The following is a 22607-nucleotide window of genomic DNA, read 5'->3' on the forward strand; positions in this document are numbered from 1 at the left end:
CCAAAGTGGAAGAATCCATTGAGTCTGCAGGGGGAGGCATTGTTCCATTCAGCCTGGGCACTGTAGAGCTGGGGCAAGGGAGTAGCTTTAGACCTTCTCTCCTATCATGTAGCAGGAGGTGGAGGAGTCTAAGCTGAGTGGAGGGCCTTTGTTTCACCTCTGAGTACAGTGTTGTGATGCATCTGAACATAGGGTATGTGGCAAAAAGATGCATCCCATGGAAGTGGCAAGGGTGGGGGACACTGAAGAAAAAATAGAAGTGAATTCCTTAATTTTGGGGCAGTAATGGTTGCGTTTTTGGCTGCCCAGACAACATGGGTTAATTGGATTGGCAATTGAAAACTCAATCTTCCTACCAATACACTTGCATCTTTTGTGGGATCTCAGGTCCACCAAGGAATGAGATCTTACCAAAACCCTTGCTTACTGTTACAACACTGAATGGTTAACTGTAGTCTAGAGTTCTGTAACTCTGCCACTGGCTTTCTCTCATTCTCACTCTACTGTTGTGCACGTGTGTGTGCGCACACAAATAGTTAAAGCATTTAAAACCCAGATTTAATGCTTTTTAAAACAAATTTTCTGTACTCCTTTCCCTTTAGCTGTGTAGCCTTTTATAGTTTGGAAATCTGGCAGTCTTTTCAGGTGACAATAGAATTTTAATTTTCTTTTGTTCCTGATTTTTTTTTTTTAAGTTCCTCCTTATTGTCCTTATCAATATGTGCTCCCAATATGGTTACCATTTCCTTCTCTCATCAATTGCCTACATCCTCCAACTATCATCTGTCACTTATTTTCCATTTGATTTCTCATTTTTGTGTTGTTGCTTAATGTCCCCACTTAACCAAGATGGCTTTCGAACCAAAGTAGCCTCTCTTGCAACAGAAGAACTGTAAAGTTATATTATATTTTTGATGACCAAAAAAACTAAACAAAGTGAACAAAAACTTTTCCAATAAATTCCTCAGTTATTTAGCTTTGAGAATTTGACCCCTTTAAATAATTTTTTAACAAAAAACACCCCCCCCCCCCAAACATCTTATTGAGACTGTGGTCTGTTTGCCCAAAGTGTATCCCAGGATAATGCAGTTTTTGTTCCTATACATGGTAGAAAGATGCTTAAAGAATGTCTTGTCATTGTCTGTAACATTGGTGCCCCACCTCTTGCTTCATCAGTTAGAACATTGATGCAGAAGACTTCCAAATCCTGTTTCTGAATTAATTAACTTCAAAATAGGTAATGGAATCTCTGATATAGAATGCCACATCTTCTCATATCCATTCTGTCCTTCCTAAATAGTTAAAATGAACCTGAAAGTGTGTGGGAGAAATTTTTTATCTCTAAACAGAGATGACTTAAAAGCTCTGACTGCCGTTCTCCTTACTGAATTGCTGCTGCTTTGTTTTATTGTACTTCTATTGTGCCTTGGCACAAGTGCTTCATAAGGATATGTTACTTGGTGCCCATTACACCCTGAAACTCTTACAATACACTCTTCCTTTCTCTTAGAGTATAATGTGGAGCCAAATACTAAAATACATAGACAGGAATTTTGTCCCCAAGCCTTACACCTTGGTTTAGTGTTTGTCTTTGAGTTTCAAATGCACAGACTTTTGATCTTATCAAGTTTCGCAGGCTAAGCAGTTAGGCACATTCAATACTTGGATGTGAGACTACCTAAGGAAGATGGAGTTGCTGGGGAGAAATATAGTTGGGTATGCAGTGAATCATTATTCACCAATGTTGAATAATGGGTGTATTTGGATTTCTTAAGGGTCTATCTTAGGTCTTAGACACATTATTAAAGAGCGGATACTATTCAGTCTGAGATCTAAGAATGACATTCAGTTCACTCACTTAGCAACTGTTCCATAACAGCACAAACTGGCCTAATGTACCCAGTAACTCCATCTCTAAACTAAGACGAGGAGTCCTATTATAGACTGCCTCTTCTGACACAGTCTGTCAGCTCTGCTCTGAACAGGGTTGCATAACATGGTGGTAAACATTGCCAGCAGCCATTGGCCTGTGTATAAGTGAATATCAGTTTATCTCTACTGGTTTTAGCAAGAGTGGGAAACTTAAAAAAAATAAAAATAAAAACCACCCACAACAAACCCCAAGTATAGATGGAGCCTCTGTGCAGCTGCTAGGGTAGCAGATCTGTAACAGTGCCAGAAATGACAGTCTCTCCAACCCTACATAATCTCCAAATCCTCACTAGTTGACATAATTTGCTGAAAAAAATGAGCAGGGTGTAACAGACTGTGTATTGGAGTTCACATCTTTCCCTCATCCCATTACTGCAGTCTGTCTGAGGCACATAGGATCCAAAGCCACTCTCCCATTTATATAAGGGCTTATCTGTTCTAGGAGGGTTTTTCCAACATAGTTTACCAGCAAAACCAGTGCAGTGTAGATGCAGTTGTATTGGTATAATCGTGCTTATACTTGGACAAGCACAGTTATACCAATACATCTGTATCCACACTAGGGCATATTCCAGTATAGCAATGCTGGCAAAAATCACGACCCCAGCTGATGTAGTTATAATGTTACTACTTTTGTGTAGACCAGGCCTAAGACTCCTGGAATGCTGAATGGGGATGGAGCAGAAGCCTTTATTCAGCAACAACTCCACTCAGTCATATTGTACTGGAGGAACAGAGACCCTAGGAGCTTCTGAAAACTTTCAAAACTTGTGGAATCTTAAAGCCTGTTGAACAGTGGTCTCTAGCTCTGCATGCATCTTCTGCTTTGCGGGTTGCTCTTTTTTCTGGCTCATGGAACTGCCTAAGGATCGAATTTTTTCGTGGTATACTGTGTGCTGTCCCCATGTTAAGAACATAACGGACATACTGGGTCAGACCAAAGGGCCATCTTGCCCAGTATCCTGTCTTCTGATAGTGGCCAATGCCAGGTGCCCCAGAGGGAATGAACAGAACAGGTAATCAAGTGATCCATCCCCTGTCGCACATTCCCAGCTTCTGGCAAACAGAAGCTAGGGACACCATCCCTGTCCCATGTTGTTGAGCAATGGGTGAGTTAGATGGAAGAACACACTGGGTGTGGCACAGAATAATTTATCCCTGATATAGCCTGGGAAAGATTTGAAATTCCAATTTCCTAAGTCTAATTTGTTCATTTTCAATTGACGAGCACATTGAAGTCTTTAAACCATGATTTGAGGACCTCAATAGCTCAGACATAGGTTATGGGTTTATTACAGGAGTGGGTGGGTGAGATTCTGTGGCCTGCGTTGTGCAGGAGGTCAGACTAGATAATCATAATGGTCCCTTCTGATCTTAAAGTCTGTCTCTTTGTGGGAGATTTTCCTGGTGAAAATGAAATTAAACCCTATGGAAAGTTGCATCAAATAGTGCGTGATTCCAATGTACCCTTATGTATGGCACTGATGGGTCACCCAGAATTAAAGGTCCTCTGGATGTGAAAACTGCTACATTTCTATTGGTGTCACTGGCAAGTGCTGTGTGCAGGAGCAATATTATAGCCATACTGAATCTTTGAGGAGAACTTCCTAAATTTCGGTACTTCCATATTGAGCTAAGCTCCTATGTGCTACATACAACCTCCATGGTTCAGCTGTGTAAACTAAACTTCTGGTGACTAGACCTTCAAATACTAGGCAGTGAGTCAAAGGAAATGAGTAAGAATGCATATGCAGCAAGTAAACTAAAGTTATGTCACTGAAAAATGACTCTTGTGTGTTAAGTAATTTCTCAAGTTTTGCTTGGCAGAAACAACAAGGCTCACTTCAGAAATATAACAGGATGAGAATCGTAGTTGTACCCCATTTTTTCTTTAGATTAGGTATTCGAGATCATTCTTACTGCTGCTGCCACTTTCTGATCTAAATTGGCTTTTCTGGAGATAGTGCAGCACGCTTTATTTTTCTTTGTCTCTCCTGCTTTGTCATGAAGTTTCTCTTCCTTTTCACCAGTGTCATCTTGGTCCTCTTCTCTTCTCTCCTCCCCCCCCCCCCCCCGATTTTTCCGCTGTTGTTAATCTCCTTCATACTTCTGAAGAGTGTTCCCATAATCATTCATAGATCACCTGTAGTGATCCTGGTTGGACCTAAAATCTTGTACCTGCTATATGTGGCTTATGGTCTCATTGTGTCCTAAAAGTAGAAAAAGCTTGGCAACTTAAAAACAAAAGCATAAGGAGAGAAGGCTATTAGGCAGAAAAAGGGACTGGATGGGTGACTGGAGGCAGCGTGGAAGTGGCTTACATTTTCTAGGATTTCAGAGGGAAAACTCCTACTACATAGTAGGAAAAGCAGGAGTGGAAGCATGTCTTTGTAGGTATTACTGGAAATAAAAAACTGTTGGCCAGACTAATTGTTGGATTCTAAATTTAAAGATGTGAAACTGGGTTAAAATACCAAATCTTAATTTCCCCAATCCAAAGTCACTTGTGGCTTATATCTAAGGGATGATACTACCTCAAGTAACCCTATAAAGCGGTAATATTCTAAGTAAATGGGAATAGATAGTATCTGATCCTAGGGCTTAATCCACTTCAGTTTGGTTCTTAGACTTGGGTGCTGTAAACATATGAGCGTTCATTTCTCTATTTTTGTTCTTTAAATAAATCCTTAATTAAAGGAATGGATCACTTCTAAACAGTAGGTCCATGCTTTCTGTTCAGAGTAGCATGGTGTATTTTGTCTTAAAACAAAAATCAAGAAACCCATTAGTCACTTTCATAAATAGAGATTTCATTGAAATAAAACTTTTATTTTTTTTACTTTCTCTTTTGAAATTCAGTCTTCAGGATAATCACTGTATCTATTTCTTTCCGTATCTTAGGTGAGTGGAGTCAAGACCCTCTATGAATCTGAGCTGGCTGATGCCCGAAGAGTTCTGGATGAGACGGCAAGAGAGAGGGCCAAACTGCAGATTGAAATAGGAAAGCTAAGAGCAGAACTTGATGAGGTCAATAAGAAGTAAGGAAACTGAACTTCAGTGTGATTTTACTCCCATTCAGAATAATGGGTAACATTAGCACATTTTAGATTGGGATTGATGGATGGCTTTCTAAAGTGTGCTATAGCTTTACAAGAAGTTACGGGCTTGATGCAGGAATCACTTGGTGAAATTCTCTGTCCTGCTTTGTGCAGAACTCTGATCAGATGACCATAATTGCCTCTCATGGCATTAAAATCTGACCACTTTCTTTGAGTGCTTGCACATATCCATTTCAATGTAAGTGTGTGTGCACACCGAGCCCAGTTGCCGGAAATTTTTCCCTCAGTGGTATCCATTGGATTGGCTCTAACGCGCTCTGGTGTTGCATGCTCATAGCACCGGTATAAGGGGCCCTGCCGACCCTGCTCTCCTTCAGTTCCTTCTTACTGCCCGTGATCGTTGCTGGCAATCTCCTCCCTTAATGGTTTTCTAATCTTTAGTGTGAATAGTTCTCGTAGCTTTTAGTAGTTAGGGTAGCTTTAGATAGTTTGGACGCCTCCGTCAGTAGATAGCAGAGTTGTCCTTTGTCCGGGTGCCGAGACTTGCCTTCATGCAGCAAGTCTATGCCTTTGAACAATCCGCACTCGAACTGTCTCAAGTGTTTAGGGGAAGCTCGTAGGAAAGACTGCTGCCAAACTTGTAAAGAATTCAAGCCCTGGAGCTAGAAGAACCACGCTTCTTACTTGAAGGTGGTCCTCATGGAGGCAGCCTTCAGACTGGCCTCGGACCCGCAGCTTCAGCCTTGGTGCAGAGTGCTCCTCTATCAACACAGGTCCCTCGGCACTGATCGTCTTCGCCAGTGCCTAAGAAGCACCAGGAGAAGAGCTGGTTTCCGGTGCCAAAAGACAAAGACTGGGAGAGCGAGACCCATGCTAGGCTGCTCTTCATCCCCGGTACCATGTTGCCAGGTGCCCACAGCCCTGGTTCCACAGCATCCTACAATGCCCACTCAAGCCCATTGTACTGGCCAATTTCTGGTCCCATCGATCCCTGAAGCATTTGCGACTGCCAGGGATCTTTTGACCCTGCCGGTACCAGGCTCCCCGGACAGTCAGGGCTTGGCACCGCCAGTGACCCCAAACGGCAGGGAATTGACGCCAGTACCTAGACAGTCAGTGCGTCAGCTGTCCAAGAGGAAATCCTCGTTGACAGCCTCAAGGTCCCCCAGGCAGCCTTCTCCAGCACCCACTGGCAGGCACCGCCGTGATCTCCGCAACGCATCTCTTCTTCCTCATCGAACTCGGAGGAGGATTAGTATTCCCCCCACCAAAGTGACCGATCTTGCTACTCCCTGGGCTGTTCCCAGTCCATCACGGCACTGAGTTCATCAGGACCTCTGGGTGCCTGGCCACCATATCCATGGGGCCCAACCACCATACAGTTGCCTTTTTGGAACCCGTGTGGGTTTCGTCCACTGCAAGGGATCCCTTCAAGGTGATCTTATTCGGTCGTCTTGGAGGCTACAGTATCCCTAATACTGTGTAGAGACACCCTGGAACCAGACTCTGGTACCGACCCTGGAACCAGACCCCAAGAGGAAGCCCAGGCTTCTGTGGACACCGATTCAGGCTCCCCATCTGGGTTTAGCTTCCTCTTCATACTCTCTGGATGAAGCCACAGTGGCATCTGGGGTCTCCCCACCTCCAGATGACCACAAGGCATACCAAGACCTACTGAAATGGGTAGCCTCAAACCTAGGGGTCCAAGCGGAGGTGGTTAAGGAGGTGACACGGCCTCATGGATATTCTGTGGTCAGTGGTCCTGTCCAGAGTTGCTTTGCTTCTACACGATGCCATTGTGGACCCTGTTAAGGCGCTACTGCAAACCCCTGCCTCCCTTCCATCAACAGCAAAACACTCGGCGCGTAAATACTTTGTTCTGGCCAAGGGGTATAAGTTCCTCTTTACCTCTTTTCCTCTGGGTTCATTGGTGGTTGCAGTGGCCAATGCGCAAGACTGCCAGTGAGGGCCAAGCTCTCTGCCCAAGGCAAAGGACCCGAAGAAGCTGGACCTCCTTGGGCGCAAGGCTTACTCTTCAGGGGGCCTGCAACTTCATATAGCAAACCAGCAGACCCTGCTGGGGTGTTACGACTTCAATGCCCTGGCCTTCTACATACAAAGGACCAAACCATTCCACAGATCCACTCAGTTGTTATAGCGATGCAGAAAGAATGAAAGGTCTCACCATTTCGCCACAGAGAATCTCATTGTGGATCACTTCATGTATCAAGGCATCTCACCCTGGCTAACCTAATGGCTCTACAATGTCTCAAGCTTCTTCCACAGCTTTTTTTAGCACAGGTTCCAATTCAGGACATCTGTAGGGTGACAATCTGGTTGTCGGTTCATATGTTCACCACGCTATATGCCATTACACAACAGGCCAGAGACTATTTTGGCTGGGCTGTATTGCAGTCAGTTTGCCCTTGATCTCTGAACCCACCTCTGAGGCAGCTGCTTGTAAGTCACCTACATTGGAAGGGATATGTGCAAGCACTCAAAGAAAAACGGTTACTAACCTTTCTGTAACTGTTTTTCACGATGTGTTGCACGTCTGTTCCAAAATGCACCTTCTGATCGACCGCCTCCAAAGAGGGGACAGAAGAAACTGAAGGAGGGTAAGTTCGGTGAGGCCCCTTTATACTGGTGCTATGAGCACAAGACACCAGAGGGCGCTAGAGCTGACCCAATGGATACTGCTGAGAGAGAAATGTCTGTCAACTGTGCTCGGGGCACTCACACACCTACACTGGAATGGACATGTGCAACACATTTTGAAGAACAATGGTTACAAAAAGGTTACTAATTGTTTTTTTTGTCTTTTTGTCTGTGTCCAGATATGTTTTATTTCTGAAGTTTAATAGGAGTGTGTGTGTGCGGGGGAGGGGGCTGGATTTGGTTTAGTATACCCAGGGCTTGAAAAACCTTTCTCCGAGATGAAAACAAGACCTTGCCTACTGAGGTATTGGGTGTCTACATCAGCTATACTGCTTCTGTGGAATCTAAGGTCTGTTCCTGCTCCAAGAAGCAGTAGAGTGGTGGTAACAAGCCTTATCAAGTTCAGTGCTTGTATTCAATACCATGTGGGCAGCAGTAAAACTGAGAATATCAAGTTAATTAAGATGCTGCTTGGTAAAGCAATGAGCAGCAAAGGAAGATACTGGAGTTATGTAGGATGACAACGACCCCAAAACAAACTGCTGGAGGAGTAGACTAGCAGATCCTGCTTCATATTCCCTTCTTTCAAACAGACCTGACTGCTGCAGGTGTGTGTGGGAGAGGCAGGAATTCATTCTTTTAAGCAGCTAGAGGGGGTTGAACTTTACATTTTTCAGCTACCTACTAGACTATGGGAAAGAACCCCTAAAATGTGTCCAGAAACAGCAGCTTGATAAATCCCAGTTCTCTTCGCTTCTAAACAGCTGGTTGCATAGGAGCAGGACTTGTACTATGCGATTGGGGGTGGTTTCTCCTGTGCCTTCCTGGTGGGTTTTAGTCCTCTACTTCAGCCTCAAAATAGATATGAAAGATTTTCAAGTGGGGAGGAGAACATCCACCAAAAGGGTCCAGGAGAAACCCCCTGGTACTTGCCCACCAGCAGCTGTCAGGAAAAGGAAGGAGGCTGGGATATAAATCTCTAGATGATAGGTGCCTGGCAGACTTCAAGTCCTGCATATGCTTGTCTTGTTCCTTATTGAGCAGTTAATGAATGCATGTGGCTAAATGTTTCACATTACACAATAATGTGAGTCAGTATGACAAGTGAAATCAGTTTTTGTAAATTTTGGTGTGAAACATAGCTATAACTGAGGAAATTATTATGAATCCTGTAGCTCACATTTATATTCCAGAAGCTGAATAGTATAGAATGAAGAATCAAAGCCTCTTCACTAGTGTTCAGACCCCAGAGCATGTACATAGCCAACATTTCTGTAAATGTTCTGGGGATAACATTCCTGTAGTAACTGGATTTGTTTAAATCCAGTTACTACAGGAAAGGTTATTCCTGATACATTTACAGAATTGTTTAAATCCAGTGTCAGAATTTCTGATTTAGTTGAGTATCAAATAGAACTGGCTTTTTAAAAATGGTATTTAATTGAGCAAAACTTAATCATTCTGTGAAGGCTACTATTTCCTGGTGAAGAGGCAGGTCTGACTTGAAACGGGGAGATGTTTCTGTTCCATTCAAATAAAGAGATTTCTTTGAATGCTGTTATGCAAGTTATAACATCTAAAAGAGTTTTTAAAAAAAAACCTGTGGTCTGAATATAGTTTTGCTAACTCCTTAAGCAAATGAGGCATTGGATTTGTACATGTGAATGGATCTCTCACATACACAATTTAATCTGAGAATTTGTACTTGTCATCCTTTCTCCACACTTGTAGAATAAATGTGTAACCAAATGTGGTGGCTTCTATTCAAACTGAACGTGTCAGTCTTATTCCAACCGTTTTATTTTAACTCCAAAGTAAGGTTGAAACTAACAGAGGAAACTAGTCAACGAGGAAGAAAATAATACTGTAAACAACTGGAGTGTAATGAAAAATAGGGTTGGTACAGCCTGTTGTAAATTCAGGCCTCAATCCTGCAGCTAGATCTGTCTGAGAACCTGTTGTCCAAACTAAACCACATTGAATTTTTTTTTTTTTTTTTTTTTTAAAGACAACTTATAATGAAATGTTGTAAAGATTGTTTTCAAAGTAGCAGCCGTGTTAGTCTGTATCCGCAAAAAGAACAGGAGTACTTGTGGCACCTTAGAGATTAACAAATTTATTTCAGCATAAGCTTTCGTGGGCTACAGCTCACTTCTTCAGATGCATAGAGTGAAACACACAGACAGAAGATATTTATACATACAGAGAACATGAAAAGGTGGAAGTACGCATACCAATTGTAAGAGGCCAATCAATTGGGATGAGCTATCAGTAGCAGCAGAAGAAAAAACTTTGAAGTGATAATCGAGATGACACACAGAAGGTGTGAGGAGAACTTAACATGGGGGGGAAAAATTCAATTAGAGACTGGGAATGGTTGGGTCATTACACTAATTGAATTTCCCCCCCCATGTTAAGTTCTCCTCACACCTTCTGTGTGTCATCTCGATTATCACTTCAAAGTTTTTTCTTCTGCTGCTACTGATAGCTCATCCCAATTGATTGGCCTCTTACAGTTGGTATGCGTACTTCCATCTTTTCATGTTCTCTGTATGTATAAATATCTTCTGTCTGTGTGTTTCACTCTATGCATCTGAAGAAGTGAGCTGTAGCCCACGAAAGCTTATGCTGAAATAAATTTGTTACTCTCTAAGGTGCCACAAGTACTCCTGTTCGTTTTGTAAAGATTGTGTGGCTTCTCGGATGTTTGCTATAGTTGCTTACCGCTTATTTGGAATTAAACTCTTCCACTTTATTACGAGATCTGTTTCTATGCTATGAGATCCTACACTTCTTTAGAGTTACAAAGAATGCCTCTTATAGGCACTGCTTTACACACACAAGTTCTGGCCTCACATTTTGTATTTTTATTCACTTTCTGTGAATTATCTGCTAGAAATAGGAATGCCTACATGAATTTCTCTGAGTAAGAGTACTTTCTCCATATTTTACAATAGATCCCTGGTTTTGGAAGTAATGTTGCTCTTCATCTCTCTGGCTTATCCATTTCCAGCTCTTGCTATTTTCTGGTTTCTGAAGTGGTAAAGGACAGACACAGGTTGTGAAACTAATTCATAAATGTTGATATGGCACCCTTAAACCAGTGTTCTCCACCTTAACAGTTCTGGGTCTCCTGTTGACCTGAGGAGATTGAATTGCAGGAAAACACTAAGATCCCTTTTTATTTAAGCTGTTTTTCAGCTGGTGTCTTTCTAAAGGGTTAATAAAGAAGGGGCAAAAGTGAGGGCTGGATCATCAAGGGGAATTGATTCAGGGAAGTTCTGTGGCCTGTATTACACAGGAGGCTAGACTAGATGATCAGTGGCCCCTTCTGGCCTTATCTATAAAAGGGTGTCCTTATTTCAGGAGTAAAGGTCGGTTAAAACTTTTGCTTTCTGAGAACGACTACAGATAAGGTGTTCTCGTAACACTGGCCTGCACTTTCAAAGCCAACTACTGATTTTGAATATGGGGTTCCCAGCTTGAGGTACCTGAAAGGGGGTCTAATGTTCACAAGTGCTGCATATCTGATCATTGAAAATCAAAAACCTTCGCAGTTTCAAGTTGCACACACAATATTACTAGTTACTCTTGAAAACTTAAGCCTGCTTCCTTATAAATTGATGCAAATAACTCCTTGTTTGCAGTATAACTTTACTTAATAGAATTAAGTAATGGTTAATATGTTATAATTCTTGTTAATTTGAATTTAGAATTTACAACTGGGTTGTATCTGTTTTGTGTTTTAATACTTGACACGAAGTGTTTTTCAGAGCCTCTCAAATCACTTTCTAAGCAATAAAGCATCTTGAGAGTTATGTACATCATTTTACAGGTGAGCAAACTGAGTCACAGAAGTGTAAAGCTTTTTGACCAAGGTGACGAGTGAGTCAGCACCAAAGAATATTTGAATAAAAATGAATCTTTATTACGGGAAAGCTGTTTGTACAGAAACAGTTCTGACTTAAGTCTAACACAAAGCTCAAGTTTATGGTCAGTTATGGCTATAATACATTTTTCTGTCCACGCAGGCAAGGCTAGTATGATATAAACTCTTTTTTAGGGAATATGTGTATGCATATACATTTTAAATCCAAACAGGAAAAAAAACCCAACATGATTTAATATTGCCTTCCCCATCCTATTTATACAGTTATTTTGAAGACCGGTCCTTACTCTGGGAGCACTGTCCAGCATGTGAAACAAGTTTGGTGTTCAAGATATTACATGCCTATGTTAAAATTACCTCTGAATGTAGGTGATACCTATTATATATTTTTAGTTTAGGGAGCTACTGTGGAGAAAGCACTTACAGCAAATCCGCTTTAGTAATCTCTCACTTCCAATTGGTATGTACTTTTAGTAAATGTGGGCAAGCACACTCATATAATCATAGAACATCAGGGTTGGAAGGGACCTCAGGAGGTCATCTAGTCCAACCCCCTGCTCAAAGCAGGACCAATCCCCAGATATTTATCCCAGTTCGCGAAATGGCCCCCTCAAGGATTGAGCTCACAACCCTGGGTTTAGCAGGCCAATGCTGAAACCACTGAGCTATCCCTCTGCCCCCATACCACATGGTTCTCAGTGGGTGATTTAAAACTGCATATTGTGAGTAAATGCCAAATGTTTAGCATATTTTTCTGTTTTAACTTCTGCAAAATATGAAACCTTTGAAATACTTTACAGTTCACTTTGCACTGACTGGATCATTGCTGGTGTTGATGCCAAAAGGGATAGGTTTTCCAAATAAATCCGTCTGTTTGATCTGAAATTCTGCTGCTAGTTCAACATTATTGATGTTAAATAATTGCTAAAATTTGATTCCTCTGCATATGTTACCATTGTAGGAAGGCTAATTTACGCATGTGGCAGTTGTATAAATAGTCACACTTTTATAATTTCCCTAAAAGAAGGAGACTTGTATCAGGATGAAACTTGACAGTCTTGGTCTGAGTCCCTTAATTAGTTCATCTGTGTGTGTGTTTTTATTTAAAAAAAAAGAAAAAGAAAAAGTGTGTGTGTGTGGGAGAATACATCCAGGAGCGCTGCCAGCTTTTTTGCCGCCCTAGGCGGCGGAAGGTCCTGCCCCTGAAATACCGCCACCGACCGGGGCGGCCGAAGATCCGGCCCCCCAAATATTAGCGCCCTAGGTGACCGCCTAGGTCGCCTAATGGGTTGTGCCGGCCCTGAATACATCACTGCTGAAAAGGCTTTTAATCTGGTTTTATAACTTTTGGCCATGCTCCAAATTTGATGTCCTCCCTCTTGAGTCAAGTAACTTGTAATATGCTGGAGACTTTAAAAAGTAGCTGTACTGAGTGGCAATCCATTATCCTATTTCAGCTGCAGGTTTCATGGTGAAACCTGCCTTTCTACCTAAGGCAACTGAATTATGAAAAAAACATTGTCAACAATTGATGCATTGTATGGTTTGTTTGTGATGAGAAGTTTGAGGGACCCTGTTGAGTCTGGTATTTAATATTGTTGCTAAACAGGCTTAATCTAGGGATGTTTTATTCCCCTACTTCCCTGATAATGGTGTGCAAATCAGGTATGTGTGTGCATGCATGCAAAGGTGGAACTGGCAGAAATAGAAGGGCAGAAGTAAGTATTCCCATCTTTAATTTGAAAGAGGCCTATGATCAATAGTGCTTCAGGGTGGGCATTTAAAAAGTGTTTGAGACTTGAGAGCACAAGCGCCGTTGAAAGTCAGTTCATCTTGTGCCCCTAAGTCAGTTAAATGTTTTAACAGATCCCACCCTATGGCTTTGTTTTCACTAGGTAAAAAAGAGGGGAGTTAACTCGAGTTAGCTAGCATGAGGTAAAATCTTAGTGAAGACAAGTCAGTTTAGTTTTCACATGAATTAGCCGGTCAACCCAGGGTAACCGTAGGCTTCCCTCTGGTCTTTAACTTGGTCTGCTAACACACGTGAAAGCTACAGACTGCTTGTCTTAGCTAACTTGAGTTAAAATCCCAGTTAACTTGAGTTAAGAACACACTTTTTTCAAAGTGAAACACCTTTAGCCTCTACCCCATCAGATTAATAGATTCCAAAGCCCAAAGGGACCATTGTGATCATCTAGTCTGACCTCCTGTATAACTTCCCCAAAATGAAATAAAGTATTCAGGAAATGCATGGGGTACCAGAGACTTAGAGGAAGTAGTATAATTTTTCTACCACAGTGAACATTTTAAGCAAAGGAAGCTAGTAAGTTTCATCCTTTAAATTTAAATTGTTGACTCAGTGGCCTTATAGCAATTTATCTCCACTAATTTGCCAGATAAATCTTAATCAAAGATTAGCTGGTGGCACTTTGATTTTATTTCATCTTCCAGCAGCTGTACATGAACCCTTCATTGGGGATGTAATCAACCAGAAAACTGTACCTCCTGCCCCAGTCCAGTCAGGTTTGAAAACAATGTATCCTCTTATATGAATAGTGGCTAATATCCTAAATCCAACACCTTTTTTTTTAAAAGTTACTCATTGCACCACCAAAGTTGTATAGATAGACAGTGTTTCTTCAGAGATCGTTCAATCATGAAAAAATGGACTCCAAGGTAATTTTCATCCGGAGTCCCAGGATGTAGGGCTGCCTATTAAAAATTAATGAAGAAATTAGGCAAACTATACAGAAAAAACAAAGGATAGGAAAACTAACCCAGTTTGAAACTTAATACTGACCACCTAGTTTCAGAAGCAAAAGAGGACTTTATAACTCATTTTCAGCCCATTTTACTATGCTGTCATACCTGTGAGGTTGCTACCATGTGCCTTCATAATGAGAGAATGGCATCTACTTAATTCTATTGTTTGCTTCTAAACAAGTACTACAGCAATCTTGACAAAGTCAAAAAAATGAGAGTATCGAGGAAGAGGGAATCAGTCCCCGGTGAATTAAAGTTATGCTGCTACTTACAGAAATGCTGGGAAACTAAGCCAGTGTTTGTTTATTAGCAGCCCATCTGTCTTCAGAAATCTATCTGCTAACTTCAGATTCTTTTTCTTATGAACAGAAGCACCTTTATAGTAGTCAAGAAAAATAAGCTTTGTAGAGTGCATGTGTGTGCCTTACAAAAACTATTACTATAGAAAATAACTGGTGTATTTGATGTATATACTTTCAGATGCTCTTAGTGGTAGTTATAACACTGCATATAGGGAATTTAACCTTATCGCAGTAAATCTTTCTTTAAAATTGAAACAGGAGGAGGATTTTTCCTATTAAATTATTTAAAAACAAACAAACAACCACTTACCTTTAATAGACACATAGCAGTAAATACATACTATCCTCTCCTCTCTCCTTAGCATTTTTCCAGCCTCTGATGTTGGCACACAGGAAGTGATTAGGGTCCCTTGCTGCAAATGGAGGGTGTGGTCAGACAGCCTGGCTGTAATTTAGGCAGGGAGAAGGCCTGGTGACTTGACTTCCTTATAGCCTGTCATGGTATTGGTTTTTCTATTAAGATAACTACAGCACCCAGCCCAGATTGGGGCCTTGTTCGGTTGGGCACTGTGTGCAAACAGGATAAGAGACAGCTCCTGCCCCAAAGAGTTTACAGTCTGAATAGATGAGGGAGGGGATGGGATGAGACCCAAAGTAGAGGGAACAATGTGTTAGCCTATGACTATCTTGTTCATTCCATGTCTTCTGTTGCTTTATCCCCTCTCCATGAAAACCTATCCACAAAATTTTAAACCGCCAAAGGAGAGGTGTTGGAGGCAGGTGTGTGGGTGAAGGATAGAAGTCAGAGACTGGAAGGAAGGGGTTGGAACAGTTAGCACTGGGTGTGTGTCTAAAGTTTTTACTTTGGACACACACGCACAAACCCCCACCCACCCACCATTGGGGCCCAGAGGGCCATCGGTGTCTGGTGGTCCCTCATGCAGATGCTTCTCTTTGCTTCTGCTGGCTAAGTCTCTGGGTAGATCAAGTGAGGATTTTTTTTCTTTTTTCTTTGAGCTCAGTTAACTGTGTCGGAAGGGGTAAGGCTGAATGGAGCCTGATGCCCCTGGAGCGGGGTTTTCCTTTGTGCTGTTCTGCTGCTGGGGAGAGAGACAAACTCATTTTTTAGACCTGGATAAAATTAACTTCTGGTGCAAGTTAGTTGGGAAGGAGATATATGCAATCTGGTTGCATCCTTCTGAATAAGTTGGGCAAAAATTTATAGAAAAATCATCACAGAGAAAACAGAGCCAGAAGGAGACTCTGGGCCAGATTTTCAAAGGTATTTTGGTGTCTAAAAGTGCAAATAGGTGCCTGGTGGAATTTTCAAAAGCATTGAAATAGTGTAGGCCTACTTCAGTGCTTTTGAAAATTCAACTAGGCATCTGTCTGCACCTTTAGGCAACAGAATACCTTTGAAAATTTGGCCCTATGCTTCTTGGTGTAAGGGGTAGTCTAAGACCCATCCAAGGAGATCATGCTTAGGGCTTGTGTGCTACAGTAGTACAAGGTAGAATCTTAGAGAGATGCCTGTTCTTCTGAGCCAGGGCTCCAGATAATAAAAAGGATGGTCATCAGCAGAATCCTGCAGGTTTGTCATCTGCTCCTATCTGACTGTCTGCCTCCTGCTTTTCTGTTCCATGCTCTGAGCAGAACTGTTTGACAGCCTCTCAGGCCATGGAGCATACCAGCCTTACAGGGAGTAAGCCTCAGGTGGACCTGCTCTCTCTTTCATGCTGTGTTTCCAGCTCCTGCTTTCATGCACAACTCACTTTAATTGTGAAGCTTCCCCCACAGACCTGTATATGCATGGAAGTGTCTGTGTAAGTGAGGGCCAGCTTGATTAGTGAGCTAGTCTGCATGTGAACGTATAGGTTATTTAAAAACCTTACCAACACCTGAAAATTGTGATACAGGCCAGTGCATTACTCTGTTCCACTAGCACAAGTGTTTTGTCTCATTCACACTTCACAAATTAAAGATGACATCTAGTAGGAGTTGATTATTGAATATAGAGATCCTTCCAATATCCATACTGGTAGGGATCGGCTTTGTGTTTGTCCATCCTTTCCTCCCCCACCCCCAAACAAACTTACCCCAGAAGGTAGGAAAAATAAACTTAATTTCCTTTCACTTTTTTGCAAATGCTAATAAATATACATCAGTTTGTTTTCTCTCATCAGCCACTGTATATCTAAATCATAAATGTAGGCACTACTCATTGAGCAAATGCTAGATTCTATACAACAGTTGCAGTAAGAAACAGACCTTTCTGATCTCAGAAGGGAATGAGACCTGGGGAAAAGAACTCCTCTGTTATGGGTCACTATTGAAGGAAGGAGTTTCTGTAATGCAGTTTTACAGTGAGAGTAACTGGTATCTCATATGAAGCACTTTGTACTGAGAGAAGGGGCAGGGGTTGACAATCCAGTCGCTGATAGTTATTAGGAACTATTTCCTGATTAGCAGGGGGCTTGCCTGTTAGCTTCTGGAGAATGTAATCTTTAACTTAATAAAATTAAGCTTTTATCTGTTATGGCTGTGAAGTAAACCTTCCAAAATGAAGTGCTTGTAAACAGGTGCAGTGCTGTGTAGTGCCTAATATCAGTTTATATTGATATAAGGCAATCTTAAACTGATAGTATTCACACAGTGTGTTTATCCCAATTTAACTAAATGGATTTAGGAACTGATTCAGTTAATAGCTCTGTGTAGACTGGGCCTGAGGTAAAATATCACATAGTGGGGAGAGGTTAGTGGGATACCATAGTGATTAGTGGTGAGGAGGAGGAGAAAACACTGCATGTCAGACAGTTGTAGATAATAAATTAGTAGAAATGAAAACTTAGTGAGGACAAAGATAAAATAAATGAATGTAGTGAGATTAGATACGGGTACAGGAATTTGCATGAGCTTCAGCTTGGAAGAATGCAACTATAGATAGATATATGGGGAAATGGCCTCCAAACTAGAGGGGGAGGGAAGGGCCTTGGAAACAGGAATGAAGAAAGTGACAGTGGACAGGCAGTTTAATAAGAATTTGCAATGCAGTCTGGCAGTCAGAAAGCCCTTATGATTTTGGGGTGAGTACACCAAGGGAACACATCACAAGAGAAGGGATATGATGCTGAAACTGCAACTGGAATATCTAATTCATTTTTGAGCACCTTATCAGAAAGGTGAGAGGTTTAAGAGAGGAGCAACAAGTACCAGGGCTGGAGGGATTATCACGTGAAGAAAGAATGAAAAGAATTAAATCCAGGTGTACTGTAAGACTTGACTGAGCTACAGCTAAAGTGTGAGGGAGCATTATCTTCAAATATTTACAGTGTAAATTTAAGATGTAAAATTGTATATGGTAAAATAATGGATAACCAGTAAGGATAAAATGAAAGCGAGTAATGGGAAAAACTGATAGTGATGAGATCTCATAGACTTTAAGGTCAGAAGGGACCATTTTGGTCATCTAGTCTGACCTCCCGCATGATGCAGGCCACAAAAGCTGACCCACCCACTTTCCCTTAACTCAGCTGTTGAAGTCTCCAGATCGTGATTTAAAGACTTCAAGTCGCAGAGAATCCTCCAGCTTGCGACCCCTGCCTTATGCTGCGGAGGAAGGCGAAAAACCTCCAGGGCCTCTGCCAATCTACCCTGGAGGAAAATTCCTTCCCGACCCCAAATATGGCGATCAGTAGAACCCCGAGCATACAGGCAAGAATCTCCAGCCGGACCCTCATTTTACCAGTGATGGCACGTTATTGCCTAATTGACTAAAATCACATTATCCCATCAAACCATTCCCTCCATGAATTTATCTAGCCTAATCTTGAAGCCAGGGAGGTCTTTCGCCCCCACCGTTTCCCTCGGAAGGCTGTTCCAAAATTTCACCCCTCTGACGGTTAGAAACCTTCATCTAATTTCAAGCCTAAACTTCCCCACGGCCAGTTTATATCCATTTGTTCTCGTGTCCACATTAGTACTGAGCTGAAATAATTCCTCTCCCTCCCTGGTATTTATCCCTCTGATATATTTAAAGAGAGCAATCATATCCCCCCTCAGCCTTCTTTTGGTTAGGCTAAACAAACCGAGCTCCTCGAGTCTCCTTTCATAGGAAAGGTTTTCCATTCCTCGGATCATCCTAGTGGCCCTTCTCTGTACCCGTTCCAGTTTGAGTTCGTCCTTTTTAAACATAGGAGACCAAAACTGCACACAGTACTCCAAATGAGGTCTCACCAGCGCCTTGTATAACGGAAGCAGCACCTCCTTGTCCCTACTAGAAATACCTCGCCTAATGCATCCCAAGATCGCATTAGCTTTTTTCACAGCCACGTCACATTGCTGACTCATAGTCATCCTGCGATCAACGAGGACTCCGAGGTCCTTCTCCTCCTCCGTCACTTCCAACCGATGCGTCCCCAGCTTATAACTAAAATTCTTGTTAGTCATCCCTAAATGCATCACCTTACACTTCTCACTATTAAATCTCATCCTATTATTATTACTCCAATTTACAAGGTCATCCAAGTCTCCCTGCAGAATATCCCTATCCTTCTCCGAATTGGCAATACCTCCCAACTTTGTGTCATCCGCAAACTTTATCAGCCCACTCCTACATTCGGTTCCGAGGTCCGTAATAAATAGATTAAATAAAATCGGACCCAAAACCGAACCTTGAGGAACCCCACTGGTGACCTCCCTCCAACCTGACAGTTCACCTTTCAGTACTACCCGCTGCAGTCTCCCCTTTAACCAGTTCTTTATCCACCTCTGGATTTTCATATCGATCCCCATCTTTTCCAATTTAACCAATAATTCCTCATGCGGTACAGTATCAAACGCTTTACTAAAATCGAGGTATATTAGATCCACCGCATTTCCTTTATCTAGAAGGTCTGTTACTTTCTCAAAGAAGGAGATCAGGTTGGTTTGGCACGATCTGCCTTTCGTAAACCCATGTTGTAATTTGTCCCAATTGCCATTCACCTCAAGGTCCTTAACTACTTTCTCCTTCAAAATTTTTTCCAAGACCTTGCATACTACAGATGTTAAACTAACAGGCCTGTAGTTACCCGGGTCACTTTTTTTCCCCTTCTTGAAAATAGGAACCACATTAGCTATTTTCCAGTCCAACGGTACCACCCCCGAGTTTACAGATTCATTAAAAATTATCGCTAAGGGGCTTGCAATTTCTTGTGCCAGTTCCTTCAATATTCTAGGATGAAGATCATCCGGTCCGCCCGATTTAGTCCCGTTTAGCTGGTCAAGTTTGGCTTCCACCTCTGATGCTGTAATGTCAATCCCCCCTCCTTTATTCCCCTCTGTCCTGCTCCCTCTATTTCTAAGCCCTTCATTAGCCTTATTAAAGACCGATGCAAAAGATCTAGAAGACTAGAATAGGTTTGAGGGAATGGGTGGAAGCACCATTGCTTGAAACATTTAAAACTATCCTAGAAAAAGAACTGACAGAGGCATTGCAATGAACAATCCTGCATTAGCATGGCTTGGAGTTAGTTTAGCATGGTCTTTCCCATCTTTAATAGCTATTATGTTCTTAAAATTATATTAGTGGCTGAAAAATGACTGGAGGATAACTAATGTGATGCCAGTTTTTAAAAAGGGCTCCTGAGATGATCCCGGCAATTACATGCCAGTAAGCCTGACTTCAGTACCGGACAAACTGTTTGAAACTATAGTAAAGAACAGAATTGTCAGACACATAGATGAATTAGGGCTGTCAATTAATTGCAGTTAACTCAAGCGATTAACTAAAAAAATTAATCACAATTAAAAAAATTAATCTTGATTAATTGCACTGTTAAACAATAAAATACCAATTGAAATTTATTAAATATTTGTGGATGTTTTTCTGTTTTCAAATAAATTGATTTCAGTTCCAACACAGTGCCAAGTGTATAGTACTCACTTTATATTTATTTTTGATTACAGATAATTGCACTGTAAAAATGATAAAAGAAATAGTATTTTTCAGTTCACCTCATACAAGTACTATAGTGCAATCTCTTTATCGTGAAAGTGTAATTTACAAATGTGGATTTTTTGTTGTTGTTCCCTAACTGCACTCAAAAACAAAACAATGCAAAACTTTAGAGCCTATAAGTCTACTCAGTCCTATTTCTTGTTCAGGCAATCACTCAAACAAGTTTGTTTACATTTTCAGGAGATAATGCTGCCTGCTTCTTATTTACAATGTCACCTGAAAGTGAGCACAGGCATTCGCATGGCACTTTTGTAGCCGGCGTTGCAAAGTATTTACAGTAACTCTTCAATTAACATTGTAGTTTTGTTCTTGAAAAATGTGACTTTAAGCAAAACGATGTTAAGTGAATTTCCCTATAAGAATTAATGTAAATGGGGGGGACTAGGTTCCAGGGAAACTTTTTTTGCCAGACAAAAGACATTATGTGCAGTTTGACTCATAGTTGTGAATATCCTCTGGTGAGGGAGTGGGCCAACAACACCCCCACTCATAGGCCTGCAGAGTTCTCCTCGTATAAGCTCTGCGGGTTTGGGTTCAACACAGGAGCCAGGCAGAGCAGGCAAGCTGCAGCACATAGAAAGGAACACTCTGCTGCATCCTTCCCAAGCACCCAGTGGGGATGTCTTTGGCCATTTGAGCAGCAAATCACACAAATGCCCGCTCCAGTTAGTCACTGAACGCCCCCCTATGCCCCAGGGTGCTGGGGAGACCTGTCGTCTCTTAAGGGAACTAATCTGCCAGGTTGCATGGAATGCTCGGGATGCACAACGCAGAGGCAGTGAACCTCTATATCCCTGCAGAGCTGGAGACAGCCATAGGCTTCTGGGGCCACAGGTGCCAAATTTTCAAACTACTGGGGTGTGCTCATCCCCTGGTTCTGCCCCCACTCCACCCCTTCACCCAAGGCCCCTCCCCCGAGCACACTGGGTCATCATTCCTCCCCCCTCAGCCTCCCTGCATACTGCGAAACAGCTGATTGCGGCCGGCAGGACATGCTGATCCGTGGAGCCTGCTGGGGGGGGGGGGGGGGGGAGGTAGAGGACATTAGAACATTGCGCAACTTTAAATGAGCATGTTCTCTAATAAACAGCGACTTAATAACAAAACAACTTTAACTGGGAAGACGTTTAAGTGAGGAGTTACTGTATGTGCTAGATACACTACACATTCGTATTCCCCTTCATGCTTCGGCCACCATTCCAGAGGACATTTTTCCATGCTGATGATGCTCTTTAAAAAAAGAATGCATTAATTAAATTTCTGACTGAACTTGGGGGGAGAATTGTATGTCTCCTGTTCTATTTTACCCACATTCTGCCATATATTTCATGTTATAGCAGTCTTGGATGATGACCCTGAACATGTTCATTTTAAGAACACTTTCACAGCAGATTTGATAAAATGCAAAGAAAGTACCAATGTGAGAATTCTAAAAATAGCTACAGCACTTGATGCTTGCTTTCAGAAGTCTTAAAAGAGCAACAATCCGACGTGGAAACTACAGAACCCGAACCACCAAAAAAGAAAATCAACCTTCTGCTGGTGGCATCAGACTCAGATGATGAAAATCAACATGTGTCGGTCTGCTCTGCTTTGGATTGGTACCAAGCAGAACCCGTCGTCAGCATGGATGCATGTTCTCTGAAATGGTGGTTGAAGCATAAAGGGACATATGAATCTTTAGCACATCTGGCACGTAAATATTTTGCCACGCTGGCTTACAATAGTGTCATGCAAACGCCTGTTCTCACTTTCAGGTGACATTGTAAATAAGAAATGGGCAGCATTATTATTTCTTGCAAATTGTAACCAAACTTGTTTGTCTGAGTGATTGGCTGAACAAGAAGTAGGACTGAGTGGACTTGTAGGCTCTAAGGTTTTACATTGTTTTATTTTTGAATGCAATTATTTTTTGTACATAATTCTACATTTGTAAGTTCAACTTTCATGATAAAGAGATTGCATTACAGTACTTGTATTAGGTGATTTGAAAAATACTGTTTTTG

General features: G+C 41.8%; 1 protein-coding gene across 1 annotated transcript in view; it reads left to right on the forward strand.

Moving 5' to 3' along the window:
• The window catches only part of LMNB2 (lamin B2), an 89761-nt gene that overhangs the window by 25481 nt on the left and 41673 nt on the right, over positions 1 to 22607 (forward strand). The window contains exon 2 of the mRNA XM_065421961.1: positions 4834 to 4970. Coding sequence (XP_065278033.1) covers positions 4834 to 4970 — 137 coding nt within the window. The remainder of the gene's footprint in view (positions 1 to 4833; positions 4971 to 22607) is intronic.

Source organism: Emys orbicularis, chromosome 24 (genome assembly GCF_028017835.1).
Source record: "Emys orbicularis isolate rEmyOrb1 chromosome 24, rEmyOrb1.hap1, whole genome shotgun sequence".
NCBI classification, from domain to species: domain Eukaryota; kingdom Metazoa; phylum Chordata; order Testudines; family Emydidae; genus Emys; species Emys orbicularis.